The sequence below is a fragment of the Leptopilina boulardi genome, unplaced genomic scaffold (assembly GCF_019393585.1).
Source record: "Leptopilina boulardi isolate dan_hultmark-lab unplaced genomic scaffold, ZJU_Lbou_2.1 LbouV2_408, whole genome shotgun sequence".
In the NCBI taxonomy this organism is placed as follows: Eukaryota; Metazoa; Arthropoda; class Insecta; order Hymenoptera; family Figitidae; genus Leptopilina; species Leptopilina boulardi.
The window spans coordinates 627537-646899 of NW_026137983.1; the positions used below are offsets into that span (position 1 = coordinate 627537).

General features: G+C 26.3%; 1 protein-coding gene across 1 annotated transcript; it reads left to right on the forward strand.

The window, feature by feature from the left end:
• The first annotated feature begins 1545 nt into the window (after positions 1-1545).
• On the forward strand, positions 1546-18071 carry LOC127289371 (uncharacterized). The gene is made up of 2 exons (XM_051317281.1): positions 1546-1681; positions 14514-18071. The coding sequence occupies exon 2, from the start codon at positions 14553-14555 to the stop codon at positions 17943-17945; it is 3393 nt and encodes a 1130-aa protein (XP_051173238.1). The 5' UTR covers positions 1546-1681; positions 14514-14552; the 3' UTR covers positions 17946-18071.
• The last annotated feature ends 1292 nt before the right edge of the window (positions 18072-19363 follow it).

A 19363-nucleotide genomic window follows, 5' to 3' on the forward strand; every position in this document is an offset into this window, starting at 1 on the left:
AATTACTAAAACTACAACATAACCAAAAACCAGCCATTTTGACCGAGAACCAAAATCAATGCATTTTGTGCGGGGTCCTTTGGAACTGAATTATTAAAATTATTTTAATTTTATTCTTAAAGCTGCAAATTTTTTTTAGCCAATATCAGGTAAGAAAACTGATATTTTTTTTTAATATTATACAATGTTAACTTAAAAATGAGTATTTAAAAAATTGATTAATATTTTAAATTATGTTGGTTTTAATTTTATGATATTTCAATTTAGAGTTTTCATCTTTCGTGAGCATTGTTAAAATGTAAATATTATAGATAACAGTAGAAACACGTGTTTACAAAATGTATTATTTTAAAAAAAAACACACATGACATTCGAAATAGAATTTGTGAGTTAAAAAATTATGAATAATGATACGTGAGCATTTTAATATAATAATAAAATTATTTTCTTAAAAGGTACTTATTTAGGTACTAAATAAAATAAAAGAAGAATATTAATTTTAGTATTTTGAGATAAAACTTGCATATTATTATGTAATCAGCACGATTTTTGAAAGTTTCATAAAAAAGAATTTTTATTTACGACAACTGTTCTTTTATCGAATTATTATTTATCAAAATATTCACTTAACAATATTTTTAATTTAACATACCTATTACCTTTTAACATTGATAGCATTCTCTAGTATAGGAAGTATCTAGATAACTTTTTTTTTTAAATTAATTTACAATCCAATTTTGATTCCGCAATAAAATTTAAAAATACATAAAAAATTCCATAATCCTTTCTGTTCGCAGATTCTGAATAAACTAAGGAACTAGGAAATATTGAATTTAAGAATAAAAATTGTCAAAATGGGTGTTGTGCATTTAGCCCATCCTATAGAAGCTGTGCATTTGATTTCTTTGTACAGTTACATTAACTCACTCATTGTCAGCGATTTTCTATTGATCGTAAATTATTTATCAAGTTAGCTGCAGATCGAATATTTACATATATAATATTACCTCTATTTCCACAACTCAAAACTAATCTCAAATTAACGTCGCTGGATTATATTTATGCACAAGCAGGTGCAATTTTACTTCGACCCGATAGACAAATGCTGACTATTATTTTACTAAAAATATTTTTTTATAATTTGTTGATTAATAAAAACTGATAAAAACTACACGATATATATTTTTTAGGCAAAAAATTATAGAATTTTTCATTTTAAAAAATTATTTCTTTAAAAATCGTTTATCATAAACGTTGCGTATACTTCAGCTTCGTGTAACAGTATACAAAAAGTATGTATTTTGAGCTATTATGATTCATTTTGATCTTTCAATTTTTTTGAACATATATACTCTCAGAAATGGACATCCAAAAAACGTCATTATTAAGATAGTACGTCCACATTCGTCATGATAATAAAAAAATAGATAAAGAAGTAGAAAAAATAAAAATTATTTATATGAAAAAAATTTCCATAAAAGTTTATAGATTTTGCACGCGCACATGTGCTACATATGATAAAAATTTTTTAAAAATAATAGAAGATAAATAAGTGCTTTATATATGTGTAAAACTTTTTTAAAAAAATACTAAAAAGTTCAAAAAGTAATTTATATATACTACAGAATACTGTGAAAGCTGTTTACATATATACTACATACATTTTAATATCCAAAATCAGGTAAGAAAACTAGTGATTTCATATTTTTATAATTTATAAATAAGGCATCTTATTCCTGAATCGACACAGTCAAAAATTAAATTATTGAATATTGACTTTGTAACATTGGTAAATTTTAATTTATTTGTATTATATTGCGCACTTTGGATAGAAATACAGTAAATTTGATACACACAGAATAAACTGTAAGGGAGAGTCGGTAGTGGCGAGACACGTTTTGTTTTTTTGTTATAGCACTCACATTTTCAAGAACATCAAGTCTGTATATATATCCATGGACAGGTGTGACTCTATACTGCAAATTTAACTTATACAGTTACAGAACAGATATTGGAAAAAAAAGTTATTGCCGATTTACGATAATGTCTCGCGACTACCGACATAAAAAATCGTCCGTAGTGGCGAGACACTATCTTAAAATCAGAGTCTTTATCGTTCAAACGTAACAAAAACAAAGGAATCAAAGAGAAAGAGTATAATAATTGATGCCTTTAAATCATAATATTGTTTCATTCAATCATAAAAATACAGGCAAATATTTTTCTGATTGTGAGCCGCTAATCCATGTCACAGTTATTAAAAACAAATAAGCTTTTCTTCCTGTTCATCTTTTTCAATTTAAACTATAGTTATGAAAAATATTGTCGACAAAACGTACAAAAATTATATCAAATTCATTAGGACATGTACAATATTATTAGATATTAAAAAGCCACTGCCGACAACAAGTGTCTCGCCAATGCGGAAACAGCATTTTTCGGTAATGACGATGTACAATCCTATGCATCGAACAATAACACAGGCCTACAAATTTTAGACCCAGAAATCGGAATAGTCATTTTCGATGTAATTTGTCACGCTAAATCCAAAAATGACAAGGAAATTACTCTATCACGTCAGCATTTTGAGATATTCTAACCTAAAAGCGTGAAAAATGAAGTTTTTGGTAATATTTGACACTCTATAAAACCGACAAAAATTTTTTTTAATCATTGGTCCAAATTTCAAAAGAAAGTATTATATTTCCCCTTTCAAAATTTTCTTGGCTTGATCTGATCCAATTTTTTTTCTCTGAGATACAGCCATTTGCGTTTTACATTGCATGAACTCAAATCCCTTTAAAAAAGAAAAATAAATTGCGAAGTACTCATGGCACTAAAAATTGTTACTCAGGGGGTTTTAAAATCGCTAATTACGAATGTGATATCAGATTCAAAAATCTGACATTTAATTCGTAATCAGCGACCCTAAAAACCCCCAAGTAATGAATGACAAGCGAATTCGGTAAATTTTTTAAAAATTGTCCGCCATATGGGATCCGACATTTTGAAATTCAAAAATCTGACGTCAGATTCGTAATTAGCAACCTCAAAAATCCCCGAGAAATAAGTTTCAGTGATATGAGTACTTTGCAATTTATTTTTCGTTTTGAAAGGGATTTTAGTTCATGTAATGTAAAACTTAAATGATTGTTTCTCAGAGAAAAAAAATTGGATCAGATCGAACCTAGAAAATTTTGAAGGGGGAAATATAATACTTTCTTTTGAAATTTGGACCAATGATTAAAAAAAATTTTTGTCGGTTTTATAGAGTGTCAAATATTACCAAAAACTTCATTTTTCACGCTTTTAGGTTAGAATATCTCAAAATGCTGACGTGATAGAGTAATTTCCTTGTCATTTTTGGATTCAGCGTGACAAATTACATCGAAAATGACTATTCCGGTTTCTGGGTCTGACAAAATCCAAAATTTTGTAGGCCTGTGTAATTCATAGTGCTCTGGAAATTTTGAAGGAAACTTAAATACTAAAGACTCAAAACATTTAACCCTTCAGAAAATTCCGGAAATTTTTATATATTATCACTTATACCGATGGGAAATAAAACTTCTAAAATATCTTGAAACTGTTATTATCAGTATAGCGATATTTCGTACATCAAAAACGTATGTATCATATTGAAAAGTTAAAGCACAATAAAACTAGACTTTCAGACCAGAAGTGCCAGCACAGTCAGTTCAGCTGTCTGAAATATCCTAATGTCTCGCCACACCGGCTGTCTCGCCACTGCGGACAACGCCTTAACTTAAAATCATATCCAAACGATACACGAAAAATAATTTTTTACGTTAAGGAGGTTCTGTTGCATGTTTAAGATAGGAATCCGATTGGAATCCTATGTTAATTGTCCCGGTAAGAAACGAATAATTGAAAAGAATTTAGATTTCCAATTCTTTTCCCAGTAAAAAAGGATTTTTTGAGATAGCAGTTCGGACAATTGAGCAAGCCGTTTGCTCAATTGTCTAAAATGCATTCGGACAATTGGAGTGTTTGTTCAATTGTCCAATGCATTATACCCAATCATCCGCAATATTTCTCCTGTCTAAAAAGCTGCTAAAATAATATGAAAAACTATTGAAACATTGAAAAAACGTTAGAAAATGCATAATTCTTGATATATACAGAAAAAGAAAGTATAAAAATACATCGATCGAGGAAAAGGAAAGAGTTTTCCGAAAAATCACTTTTTAACTGACAGTATACTGCTGTACTTGACATTTTATGGGTAAAGAAGAGAAGATTATGATAATGAGAGACACTTCATTATCGACTCTCAATATTTGTTGAATGGTAAAATATAATAGTAGATTTCTTTCTGATTTTTTAAAAAAGGAATTATTATTGAATTAATTGAATTAAAAATTTTCTTACTTTTATATTTCATTTATTGTTATGTTTTTATTATATGTTTATATTTTTTTAGTACTAATTTAAATATTTTTATTTAAATTTTAATTAAATTAATTAAATAAAAATTAGTTTAATTATTTAAAATTACTTTAATTATTTGAAATTATTTAGTACATAAGTATAATTATAATTATATATTATTAATAATATTAATAATTATAATAAGATGAAAATTACACTGAAACAACAATTTTCTCAAGATTACGAAAAAAACCATTTGAGTATATCTGAGGCACGGACGTTGTGAAGCTAGGTGGGAGAAAGAGTTGAGCGATTGGACGGTCACATCTTGGAAAGGGTAAAATTATGAAATCATACCCCCACCAGAGGACAGAGACTAGGTCTTTTACCCCTTTCCACACGGAACATTGCCTCAGATATACTCAAATGGTTTTTTTTCGTAATCTTGAGAAAATTGTTGTTTCAGTGTAATTTTCGTTTTATTATATAATTATTAATATTATTCATATTATTAGTCAAATACGGTGTCAGGCTGTAGTTTTATATATGAATTTTCCATTTTCACATAGAAAAAGAACAATTTTTATTTTCCATTTAAAAAAAAGGCTGTCGCAAATTTGTCAATAATTACGTACATTTTCATGTTTGTTTACATTTGACGAGTTGCACCTGGCCTTAAGAGCAAGTTCAAGTTGTGAAATGGAAAGAAACTATATGGAAATTTTTTGGCCCTAGTCATTTGAATAAATTTTATTTTAAAATGTATAATAAAAATAAAATCGTACTAGTGCGAGTTAAACGAAGGGAACTTAATTTCTATAAATATGCATGTATAAAAAACAAATATATAAATATAAACAATTTTGTAGAAAATTTTTATAAATTGTTCCATTTCGTATCGCTTACATTATTTGACATACAAAGCTTATATTATATATTTTTTATACATGTACATTCATATACCGCAAATAAATAAAAAGTATCGTCTATAGAGCATATTGACTTTATTGTAAAAAAAAAAATTATTTAATATTTTTTATAGAAAATCATGTAATTATAATTTATAAAACATATATCACTGACCTTAGCTTGAAACCGATATATCGTAGATCCTAGATTCGGAAAATAAGATTTGCTGGAAACCCACACACAAACAAACTCACGTATTAAAAAAATTTCGAACACTTCTGAAATCATATTAACTTTATAAAGATTTATACGGTCGCCATTTTAAAATTTTCAGACTACTGAAACAAAAAATTATATATTATACAAATTAAAAAAAAATTTCAAAATTTTATTGTTCACGAATTAAAAGATACGAGCACTCCCGAAAAGATTCACTTCAATAATGTGAAAATATCAAACAAAAGATGATAAACAAAGTATTATGTTCAACAGGGCCAAAATTTAATTTTAATAATACAAAAATTACACCTTCATGAACCACGTCTAAACAGGTCAATGCACGAATTGCAACTGATTGATTAGCTTTATTATTTGGCAATCACATTGTTTTGACCTTCGGCTTAAAAGTTACCTTTTGTTCTTCTATGTCAATATACATGTTGCTATGCAGGTATAAAAATAATTTCAAATTTTTTTAATATTTTCAAATTAAAAATAATACAAATTATTATAATTTTTAAATTTAAATATTATTTCCTACATATATGAAGGAATTCAGGTGAAAAAATAGTTGGTAATGTTTTTTTTCGCCAATCATAAAAAAAGTTAAAAAAAAAAAAATTTTGCCTCAAACATATAAAAAATAATGAAATATATAGTTAAATGATTAAAACAATAAGATTTATGTTTTTTATAATGATCATTGTTAAATAATTATAAAAATTTTATGTTTTTATTAATTTCAATGTATTACAGTTTATTATGAACATTTGTTGATAAAATTATTATAGCCGCGCTTTGTAGAAGTTAGGAAGGTACCCTGCCAGGGGCTCTTCTCGGAATTTTGCATAATCTTGATAAATAATTATTGAAAAAAATGTTTAAACATTGGCAAAAAGGGGTTTCGTAAATTACTTCTCATCTTTAAAGGATAAAGTATTTCGAGTTGGCATTTGGAGGAATAATAGAGAAAGGGTCACTGAGTTCATCACTCTTCTCCATTTTTGCAATAATATTGTGAGGAAATTATTTTATTAAAGATTTAAAGTGGAGTAATTTGGGGTAAGTTAGTTCAGCAGCGGCCACTAGCTAGAATTGGCGCCACCTTCTGGGCCACTGACACATAGATTCAATGTCTGTCCCCACTTCTGTCAAAAATCCAGCTTTTATAACCACGATTTTCAATACTTTTCAACAAAATTACTTGTAAAAATGGAGATGATTCTTAATCAGCTCGCCCTCATCTAATTAATCCAACAAATCCGAACAAGATATTTCAAGTTATTTACGAGTAATATCTCGCGCGGGAAAACACTTTTAGGTTAGGGATTTTTCCCGGATGGCCTTAACCCAAGAGTTGTCTACAAAAAATGAGGAGTAAATTTCAAAATCTGATAAATCCATTTTTAAAAAAAATGGAGATAAACATAAATTTAATATTTTAAGGACCTCACAAATCTTCCTGTCGCTGTTAAATTTAAGAAAAAAAATTTGTTAACAACGAATTTTCAATTCAAAAACTTTTAGACATAACCAAGATGAGTTATAATTTTTGTTTTTTATTAGAAAAAATTACCAATACCTGTAAATCATTAAATTATAATAAATTTTAATTAAAAACAGAACGTCTTGAATATAAAAACATTGTTATAGAATCAAACTATTACAAATTTTATATTTTAAAAGTAACTACAGTGGTTATGTAAGAAAACTCATTTGTTTCAATTTCTCGAAATAAGAAAATATGGATTTATCACGTTTTGAAAATTTGCTCCTCAAATGTATGGCGCACTTTTTGATTGGTCCAGCGGATGCTGAGCTACACTAGAAAACAAATTTGGAAAAAATTTAGAAAAATTAAATTTGCGAGATCATCGTTCCGTAATACCGCCAATAAAATAGGGAAGAAGTCTCGAACAAAAAATGTATGGCCCACTTTTTGTTTGGTCCAGCGGATGCTGAGCTAAACTCAAAAACATATGGGCAAATCCACAGAACCGGCCGATTTCATGTTACTCACATATTTTTCTATTTTAGAAGTATTATATTAATTATTTTCATACTTCAACCATTTTGTAATATCTCTGAGAACCTATTGAAATAAGAAAATTGAATAAATGTGAACCTTCTAGTCTTTTATAAAAAATAAAATCGAATTAAGTAACTTAAAAAATGAAATTTAAGGTGTTACTCCAGGTATAAATTTTAATTCTTTTAGGTATAACTTGTTCGGCATAGATCCGAACAATTCCAAACTGTGGTGAATTATAGTTTACTTATTGAAGAATGTTTTGAAAGTAATAAAAAATATGTGCTCTTAAATAAAAAGAAATGATAGTCGTTGAAAGTAGCGTTACTCATTATTTTATAATAATGAAATGTCTATACATTTTTGTAAATATATTTTGCGGCGATTATTCGATTTGAATTTTTCAAATTGGAGCTTATTGCTTGTGAACAGACGAACAAATGTATGTATCATAGAATAGAGTGCAATCAGAATTAAAGAAAATATTCCAATAATTATCACTCTATGTTTAAGCGTGAACCATTTTCAACATAGCCTTTTTTCAGTAGCACAACTACAGGATAAAATATGATGAGTTGAAAACATGTGTGATTATATAAAGACATTATTATAATTCTTGTATGCAAACGCTAAATTATATTTTCAATTTATAACGTCTAAAAATTAAAAATAAAAAAAAATTTATCGAAATTAAACTAGTTAATCGTGAAAAATGAATTATCCTTTCATTTGTTTTATTTTCAAAGTTATATCAAAATCGATGTCAATAATGTCAGTTTGTTGGTTAAAATAGTTAATATCAAAATTAGTAAGTAAACAATTTAATTTACAGAAATAAAAAATTTAATGCTAATAAATAAAATATATAATAAAATATGATAAAATATAAATAATTTATTTTTGATAATTAAAAAATTAATTATTTGTATTTTATCGTATTTTATTATTCAAAATGTTTTGCACATATTTCAAATAATATATATAAAAAAACAAAGAAATGCCATTTTTAATTATAATTTCCAGAAGAAAAATAATATTTTCGTTTTTGGCTTTTAACTCAAACGGCATTAAAATAAAATGAATCACGCAAGAAGATAATTGTTCTTGAATATATTTTAAAGAAAGTAAACCATAAATAAAAGGTGTGCTTGCTATTTGGAAAATTATCATCTTGATAAGTAAAAATCGGCCGGTTCTGTGGATTTGCCCATATTGGAAAAATTTTCGAAAAATTTAATTTGCGAGATAACTGCTCAAGAATACCATATATAAAATAGTCAAAAAGTTTGGATCAAAAAATGTATGGCGCACTTTTTGATTGGTCCAGCGGATGCTGAGCTACACTAGAAAACAAATTTGGAAAAAATTTTTAAAAATTAATTTTGCGGGATAATCGTTCGAGAATACCACCATTAAAATATTTAAAAAGTTTGGAACAAAAAATGTATGGCACACTTTTTGATGGGACCAGCGGATGCTGAGCTAGGTCAAGATAAATCTTGGTATTTTTTGAAATAGCGAAATAATCGCTCGGCAATATAGATTTTTTGCTAATAAAAAATTGTTAAATAAATGAATTTTTTTTAAATACATATATGTCTGAAAAAAGATAAATTTCTAAAGGAAATATTATTGAAATGAATAATTTATTGTTTTATCAACATTTTTATTGAAAAAAATTAATATTTAAAGGAATTATTGGTTAAAAATATGAATTATTTTATCAAAAATATGGCTGAAAAAAATCAATTTTTTTTTATCAAAAATATAGGTGAAAATAAGTAATATTTTATTTAAATCAAAAATATTGATTTAAATATTAATTTTTTGATAAAATAATACATTTTTTGACCAATATTTCAGTTTAACAAATAAAACATTTATTTTTTATTAATAATAATAATAATAATATAATTATAATAAAATTAAATGTACACTGAATTAGCAATTTTGTCATATTTTTTCGCAGTTCTCATTTGAATAAAAAGTAAAAAATTTGTCGTTTTCTTTGTAAAAATGGTAAATTTATATATTAGACTAGGTAACTATACTTTATTGAACTAATTATGTGAACAAATAAGTATAATTATAATGAAATGAAAAGTACACTGAAATATAAATTTTTTCAAGGTTACGAAAAATTTATGCATTCATCTGACATGGGGGCGGGGCCTAAAGCAATATGGCGTAAATTGGGTAACACTTTTAGTGAATTTACATGGGAATAACATGGGATGCAATAGAACTAAATCGTTTAAAAAATATTGCTTAATTTAATAAATGTATAAGTGAATTTTTTTAATACAAAATTACTATTTACATTCCTATTTACAAACATGAATAAAAATATAAAAGAAATCTTATTTTTATACAAATTATTTTCTCAAATCCAGCGATACATGTGCAAGAAAAGTATTGTATTTTCCTTTATATTTCATGAAATTATATGAAAATTTATAAATGTATGTATTTCATTTTTCATTGTAAAAGTCTGTTAACAAGAACTGAAAAAAAATTTATTTATCCGTTTTTACAGTGATAAATTAACTTTCAAAATGTTCACATGCACGGGTAATATGAAAGATTATATAACCTCCAAATTTTAAAATCTTAAATTTACCTGGCAAAATGTAATCACTTATTTTGAAATGCAGAGAACATACTCTCATAGAAGGCTTTATACTGTTTATTTTTAAAGCATTTTTCCAGGCCTTTAATTGATCGACTTTTTCAAAATTATCGAACGTATTTTCACATCAACTACTCGTTGTTTTGGTTTCGGAAATTTACGGAAAATTACGCTTAAATTTTTCGCTACAGTACTGCCACAGCCTCTCACAGAACACTTAATTCTGCAGGAAGATTTCTCACGCGGTAAAAATGTAGCTTCATTCATAATGATAAAATAATTAACAATGACAGCGGAACTACAATTGCAAGTGACACAAACAGTTATCCAAAACTAGTTACATTTTTCAACACCAGATGGCATGTGTACGAATGTCAGATCCCAATAACGTTGAGGACCTAGGTGGGAGAAAGTGAGAGGAAGGGTAAAATTTCATAATTTTACCCTTTCCAAGATGTGCCCGTCCAATGGCTCAACTCTTTCTCCCACCTAGGTGCTCAACGTCTGTGCCTTAGAGGTTTTTTTTTCAAAACCTTGAAAAAATTGCTAATTCAGTGTACTTTTCATTTCATTATAATTGTACTTATTTTTTCATATAATTAGTTAAATAAAGTATAGTTACCAAGTTTAATACATTAATTTACCATTTTTATAAAGAAAACGACAAATTTTTATTTTCTACACAAATGAGAAGTGCGAAAAAATGTGCGTGGTTTGTTTACATTTCATGTTTGTTTACATTTCACGTGTTGGACTTGCCCTTAAAATAGATCTATTATTTGGGTCTGGAATTTTGTTAAAAATGGACTGTAAAATCAAGAAAAATGGAATTTTAAAATCAGTCATTCTCAGCTGCCCTGTAACTTATTAAAATATACAATTGTTTCTTCTAAAATTTTTAGAAAAAGTAATAAACTAATGAAATATGCTTTGACAATTTCATTAATTATTAAAAATATTGAGAGAAACATGAGGACATGAAAAAGTAATGTTCTGGGAGAATCACCGATATAATATATTTAATTTTTATTATAAAATAAATTCTATTTAATTAATTAATTACTGATAATAATTCTTATTGTACAATTGTTTAAATATGACAATTTTTAAAGTTCTATTTTAAAATTACTTAAATAATATTATTAGAATGCATATAAGTAATATTTAATTTTTATAATCTAAAGTATTTTTAATACATTATTTCAAAGAACTTTTTTTCAATAATATTTCATGTTTTTAAAGTATATTTTAACTTTTACTTATAAAAATTTCGTTTTAAATTGATAAATTTATATTACTATTACTTTTTCTTTGTACCTAATTGAAAGCAACAAATATTATCCCCCAAAATTATTTTCAAAATTGACTTCGGTAGGGTAGGCCTCTAAAAATTGCTGTGAAGTGGACTTGGTTTAATACAAAATTAAAAATATATATATATTAAAAATATAAGAAACTTGTTGTTCACGCGACACTCATATCCAAACTAACATGATTACAGGAAAAATATAGCGACCACAATTGGAGTTGATAATCATATTGTTTTTAAGTAAAACTCATATTTTTAGAAAAAATCATGGATTTTTCGAATAAAAATAGAAGAAAATTTTATCTTAAGGGATTCAAATTTATACATTTTTACGTGTAGATTACAAAAAAATATAGCGAGAACGATTGGAGTTGATTATCATAGCGTTTTCAAGGAAAAACTGATAACTTTCGGTGTATGTGTCTATCTATATGTTTTCATACTCAAATTACAGGAAAAATTAAGCAAAATTGGAATTTGCCCATGGGCCTTCATACTTTAACCCCCTCAAATTTTAGGTTTAAGGGTACGGAACCTTCGGTTTTAATGCGAGTGTATCTCGCACTTGTCCGATTTTTTCTGTCTTTATTTAATATCTAAAATTATAATGAATTATCAAAATTAAAAAAAAAAATTTTTTATTATTTTAGAAATTTGATTTTTTTTAAATACCTATTAAATTTTTTAAAAATCTACCGGATTGATTGTTTAGAATGATGAAAAAAAGCCTACAAAAAAATTGCCAATTAAAAAATAATATAAATTGTGGAAAAAGTTGAATATTTCAAGAATAATTGATAAAATTTAAACCAAACATAATTATGGTTTGATTTATGTGTAACAATTTAAAAAAAAAAAATTTTAGAACCTGAAATTTAATTTTACTATGAAAAATAAAAAAGAGTAATTTTTAACAATTTTACAATTTTTTTTTTTCTTTTTAGAAATTTTATTTTTTGAAAAAATTTGAATTTTTTCAAAATCCATACGATTAGATTTTTCAGAATCATAAAAAAGTGTATCAAAAAATCGGCAATGAAAAATATTAAAAATTGCGACAGAAGTCTAGTTTTTATTTGAAAATTTCGAGTTTTATTTAAAAAATTATTAATAGGGGGCCGTCTATAAACTACGTTACCTATTTTAAGGGGGGGGAAGGTGGTCTAAAAAAAATGAAAAATTGGTAACGTAGTTTATGGACTATAGAGTAAAAGGTACAGTCTACAGTGAACGGCACCTACTATTAACCTTTAAACTGATTTAGCGGTCTGACAGACCGCTATTAAAACTTTCATCGCTTATAACTTTTTTTTAAAGCGTTTTTTTAAAGCGTTCTAAATTATGTAAAAATAAAAAAATTAAAACGAAACAATATAGAAATTGACTTTTTAATCATAAAAAATAAAAAATATATACAACAATTGACTTTACAAAATTTAAAATCAATAAAATAACATAAAAAAGGAATAGCGGTCTGACAGACCGGTGAAATCAGTTAGTGTGATTTTTCGGCACGTATCAGTTTAAAGGTTAAAAACGATAATAACTATAAAAATAATAATATTGAATTAAATATTACTAGTAAATTAATAAATATACAATATTTAGGAACTGACACAGTTGACAAAAAATTTTATATGCGTTTATATCTACTTCGTGGTTTATATTTTCTTCAATATTATTTTACTTTCTAAAAAACTAACATCAAAAAATTTGCTTTATTAATTTCAAATTTTATAAATATATGAAGAAATTGTTAAACAATTATATTTAAAAAGCAACGTTTTTTGTACATTAAATCTGAATAATAAAATTTATGATAATATTAATAAATTTTCATAACATATATGTATTTTTAAATTAACATTATAAATTCTTATCGGAGTGTTTTTTTAATTTTAAACTTATGTACTATAAATTTTAACACAAATATTTTATTTGAAATTTATTTTCTAACTAAAATATTGTATCGGTCACTATAATTGTTACTCTAAATTAATTGTTTTTTAATTTGATCCGCCTACATTAAAGTTTTAATTACTCAATATTGTCAGAAAAAAAATTGACAACCTTAAGGCCAGGTCCAAGTGAGGCAGCGCCATCTACATTGAAACTAAAATTTTTGAAAATTTCCATTATCCTTTTCTTGAAAACAAGAAGATAAAATGCTTTTTCCTTTATGGATAACTGATTATTGGCAAGAAATACACCAGCTAAAACTTTTTTTGAGTTAAAATAATGAAAAAAATTTCATGTCAATAATAATTAAATATGAGCACTTTTTTACAAAAACTGTAACAGTACTTTCTCAGAAATTACAATCAAAAATGCAATTTCCATTTGGAAAATTAATAAATGCTAAAAAATGCACGACCTAAGATTTACCAATCACGAAAATAACAAAAAAAAAGTATTTTAACATAACATATTTTACTCATTATGACAGCCGTTTGGCAGGTTATATATGTCACCAGACGTTTCGCAGTTTTGCTGAAAGGAGGAGATTGGCGCTGTTGCTAACCACCTGAAATACATAATAATCTACCAAAGGGCTGTCACAATCAGTAAAGCAGTATCAATATGTTAAATATTTAATAAAAATTTTTTGTTCTTATTTTCGTGATTGGTGAATCTTAGCTGGTGTATTGTTTGACGTTTATTAATTTTCCAAATGGAAATTGTACTGTTACAGTTTTTGTGAAAAAACTGCTCATATTTAATTTATCGACATGAAATTTTTTTCATCATTTTAACCCAAAAAAAGTTTTAGCTGGTGTATTTCTTGCTAATAATCAATTATCCATAAAGAAAAACGCATTTTACCTTCTTGTTTTCGAGAAAAGGCTGTTGAAAATTTTCCAAAATTATAGTTTTAATGTAGATGGCGCTGCCTCACTTGGACCTGGCCTTAAACAGCTTTAATTTCGATAAGTTATTAGATTTCAGCGGTCCCTCCCCTTGACAAGTCACAATTACAATGATGCAATTAAAAAAATTTTTGATTTTGGTTCTTTTTCTGTTTCCAGATTGTACAGAAACTAAGGAAACAAAAAAATATTGTCAAAATGAGTGTTGACACTTTATCATCTCCCTTAGGAACTGTGTATATGATTTCTATGTACAGTTACTTCAACTTACTCAGCGATTTCTTGTACAGCAACAATTATTTATTTAACTATGACAAATACAAACCAATAATGGTCGTTAACGCTTTTTACAGATATTTAGAGGATAATCAAAATAATCAAGACGATCTAATTCGAAGTTTATTGCAAGGCAGTGACTTATACGGGGAAAAAGTTGGTGAAATACCTGATGGAACTTTCGTGAATGCCATGTATGAGTATATTATTACTTCTCTTGTATTTGCCAAATATGGAAATATTTACGGATTTTTGGCAGATGTTGTTCGAAAATCTCAAGATTTACATATAAACACTTTGCTAAAGGAAATAAGGAGTACTCTTGAAAAAATAAGATTTCAAAATGAATATGGTAATCATTCGTCACTGACACCTTTAGCTGCAGATCGAATATTTACAGATATAATATTACCTCTATTTCCACAACCAAAAACTAATCTCAAATTGACGTCATTAGATTATATTTATGCACAAGCTGGTGCAATTTTACTTCGATCCGGAAGACAAAATATTGACTATTATTTCACTACTGAATCAAATGAAAGAATAATATTAAATAATGAAACTCTTTTTGAGGAATATTTAATAATTGGACTTTTAATTGAACAAAATATTATTGTTGAAAAATTTGATAAATTAAAAGTAACAGCTTTTGCATTGCCAGCGCTTTTTGTCTATGTTCAAAATCAAAAAGAGAAACTTAATCAAGAAAAAATAACAACCATTGTATTTGATCCACAACACTGGCGTAATGCTTATAATATCTTTCTTACATATCTAGATACGATATATTATAAAATATATACTGTTTTAAAAAAAGACACAAAGTACAAACTTCATTTTGAACTTTCCAATTTTAAAACATTTTCCACCTACGCTCGATATTTTATAGATGCTGATTTTTATTGTGGAAGAAAACCCGAAGAGGTGAAAATTGATAGAGTTTCAGCATATGAAAATAATCCCCATAATTTTGCATGTAAAATGGGAGAGTATTTACCAGATCTTGAAGTCTACTTTGCTAATAAAATTTTTAATATAGTTAACACATATCAAAAATTTGAAAACGAATCAATTGCAAAAGCATTTGAAAATTACTTTCATTCATCGATTCGTGATACTGAAGTAATTATCAAATTAAGAGATAATATTGTTGTTACTGATTTTTACGATCCGAGCATCCAATCAAATGATTTTCTTGAAATCTACTTCCCTGCAAATGGCACTACAAATTATTATGTTGTAATACGAGAAAACTATAATCACAGAATTGATAAAGTTGACCATCTTCCTGACTCTTTACCACAATCGGATCGTCCTCCTATCAAAAAACAAGACGAAAAAGTTTCCTTTACTCAGCAATTAAATGAAATTAAAGAAAATATAGTAAAAAGAAAAAGTTTAAGACTAAAAACATTACTATTGTCAAGTCGACAGGGACGATTAAAAATTGACTGGTGGAAAGAATTTGGATTACCTCTAATAGCTTATTACAAATGTTTATCAGGGACAGATTTTAATAGTAACAAAAAAGATCCTTGTCTACTGGATATGCATATTATGCATAATTTTAATAATATATCTATAAATTTAGTACAAGAAGATACTCAATCTATCTTGACATTGTTAGGTACAATTATAAAAACATTAAGTCTTAAAAACTTACTTATTTTTATTATTGGTATGAACGTGGATACTATATCAGAAAATTTTGATGACTACATAAAATATGAAAAACTTTCAAAATTTGCTAATATAACTCTGGATATAAATCTGCAAAATTTATTACGTTTATCTAATCCTAAGTTTAATATTGTACTAAAGAATAATAATGTATTGAAAATACTTCGTAAAAATGTGGAAACATTTAAAAATTTTACTTCTTTGGAACTCGTATCATTATTCAGTATGATGTATAATATTGGAAAATATTTAAATCGTTACGTTATGCCTTTAACAAAACATTCTAATTATTTAGATTTAAATTTAACTGTTATGTCCCAATTCGAATGCAGCGACATATTCATATCTAGATGTGATTCCGGCTACGGTTATAAATTTGTTACGTTAAGCGATTATAATATTGCAAGTTTACGAACTATTCATCAATCTGATGGGGAAAATATTCTGTTGTTACTTTTATATAAAATTATTGCAATTGATGAAAAAATATTTGAAATAATTAATTCAACATCTTTACATCGAACCCGTCAATTTTTATATGAAATTGATTATAAACTTCAGTACGATTATAATAGACTTAGATTTAGTGCCACAGATGTAGATGAATATAATTTAATTTATTGCAATTATGAGAGTGAACCACAACCTCAATTAAATCTGTGTCCAAGAATAAAAAATAAGAAAAAACAAGAAGAGATTCAAACAAAAATTTTAAACATGTTCCGAAATGATATGTTATATCCTTCAAAAGCTGATTTAATTAAAGTAATTGATAATTATGTATTTCCAGATGAAAATTTTTTTGTTGATGAATTTGTTAGAAAATGGAAAAGTGAATCGAATTTGCTAACTCCACTTTATGGAAAACAATATATAATAGAGCATAGAAATGATTTTCTTACATTACGATACAAAGAATGGTTAGATTCAAAATATTTAAAATTTGAAGATGCTGAAAATAGAATAAATCAACTTTATACTCAACAAGAAAGAAAATTAATTGAAAAGAAAACAACATTAAATGAAATTTTGATAATATACAAATCTCGTAATGAATATTTTTCTGCAACATTTGAAGATTATTATGCTTTAAGAAATTTTGCTACAACTGGATACAGAAGAATAAAAAGTGACACGAATGAAGCAAAACAAATGAAAATTGCTCTATATAATTTAGCAATTAGACAATCTGACGATCCAGACAAAAATTTTGATTTAGTTTTGTCTACAGTTGAATTTATGCATATGGACTCATCAAAAAAATTGTTTTCTCATGATTACAAATATACATTAGAAAAATTTACCTTCACAGCAGTACCTACTGTGACTAATGCAAATACAATTCTAAACAAAAAAGAGGGTTTTGAAAATATTTTATTTGAAATGTCATTTTCCAAACCTTACTTAAGAGCTAAAATAAATCAAATGTATTACACAGCGGTTGAGCAAACTAAATCAATCCTTTTACCTGGCACTGAATTTTCATTTGTAGATTCAAATTATATGAATATAACTGGATTGGGCTATGTTCTTCGAATTAGATTAAAATATATTGTAAATGAGACAAATGATAAATACGAATGGTATCAAAAAATTATGGATGCTATTGCGGATATTAAATTATCCAATTAATTATTATTTTAAAAATATTGTCCTAAACAAAAATTGTAATTATTATGGTACTAGCAAAATTACATGCGCGCTTCCAACTTTGAATGCAATGGTTATTTTAAAATAATAATAATAATACACAGTAAACTTGGTTGTATCTTTTTCTATTGCAACGTTTTGATGCACGCATAAGTTATAACAAAAAGAAATCGTTTTGTGTATCATTTTTAGAAATGATACACGAAACGGTCTCATTTTTTGATGCAAAAAATTTAATCAATTTATATCAATCATGGCCGAATTGAATCGACTCAAAATTAAACGAATTTTTTTCAGATATTTTGGTAATAGTACAATTGCGGAGACCATTTCACTATTTAATTTGAAAATGAAAATAACAGAAAATCAAAGACAATGTGCAATTCGATAATTAAAAAGTTACAGCTTATAAACATAACCCAAAATGCATGAGAAAAAATTTGTCGATAAAATCAATATAGCCGAGCTTTTTAGAAGGTAGATGGCAGTTTTGCTTTTTATAAAAACGATTCAGAAAAAATTTAAAGAAAGAAAATAGATGAGTGCTGCCATCTACCTTCTAAAAAGCTCGGCTATATTGATTTTATCGACAAATTTTTTCTCATGCATTTTAGGTTAGGTTTATAAGCTGTCACTTTTAAATTATCGAATTGCACATTGTCTTTGATTTTCTGTTATTTTCATTTTCAAATTAAATAGTGAAATGGTCTCCGCAATTGTACTATTACCAAAATATCTGAAAAAAATTCGTTTAATTTTGAGTCGATTCAATTCGGCCATGATTGATATAAATTGATTAAATTTTTTGCATCAAAAAATGAGACCGTTTCGTGTATCATTTCTAAAAATGATACACAAAACGATCTCTTTTTGTTATAACTTATGTGCATCAAAACGTTGCAAAGATTTGATGCAATTTTTGGTCTCAATTTGATACTTTTAGGAAAACTGTGAATAATAATAATAATAATTCTGCATCAGTGGAGTAATAAATTAATAATAGGTATATTTCTAATTTTCACGTTATCATTTATTTATACACAGAAAAAAATGAGTTTGATGTTATATAAATAATAATTTTTTAGTTAAGCCAGCTCATAATTAGTTAATACAGCAAAAATAATTAAGCTAAGTTAATTTTTAAATTTAATAAACTTGTAAAACTATTAGTTCGATTGTTGACGGTATAACAAACAATGAAAACCCAAGAAAAAACCTATCGAAAAAGTGATGATAAGAAAAACATAAATTAAAACCAATAATTACAATTGGCGGTGTAAATGTTGATAAATCAATTCTAGTATCGCCAACATAACCGCCGCCACTTGAAATGCCGAGAAAAATTAATTATTTAATTAATAAGTTTGAGAAGCCAAAATTTTAAATAAAAGATGGTGAAA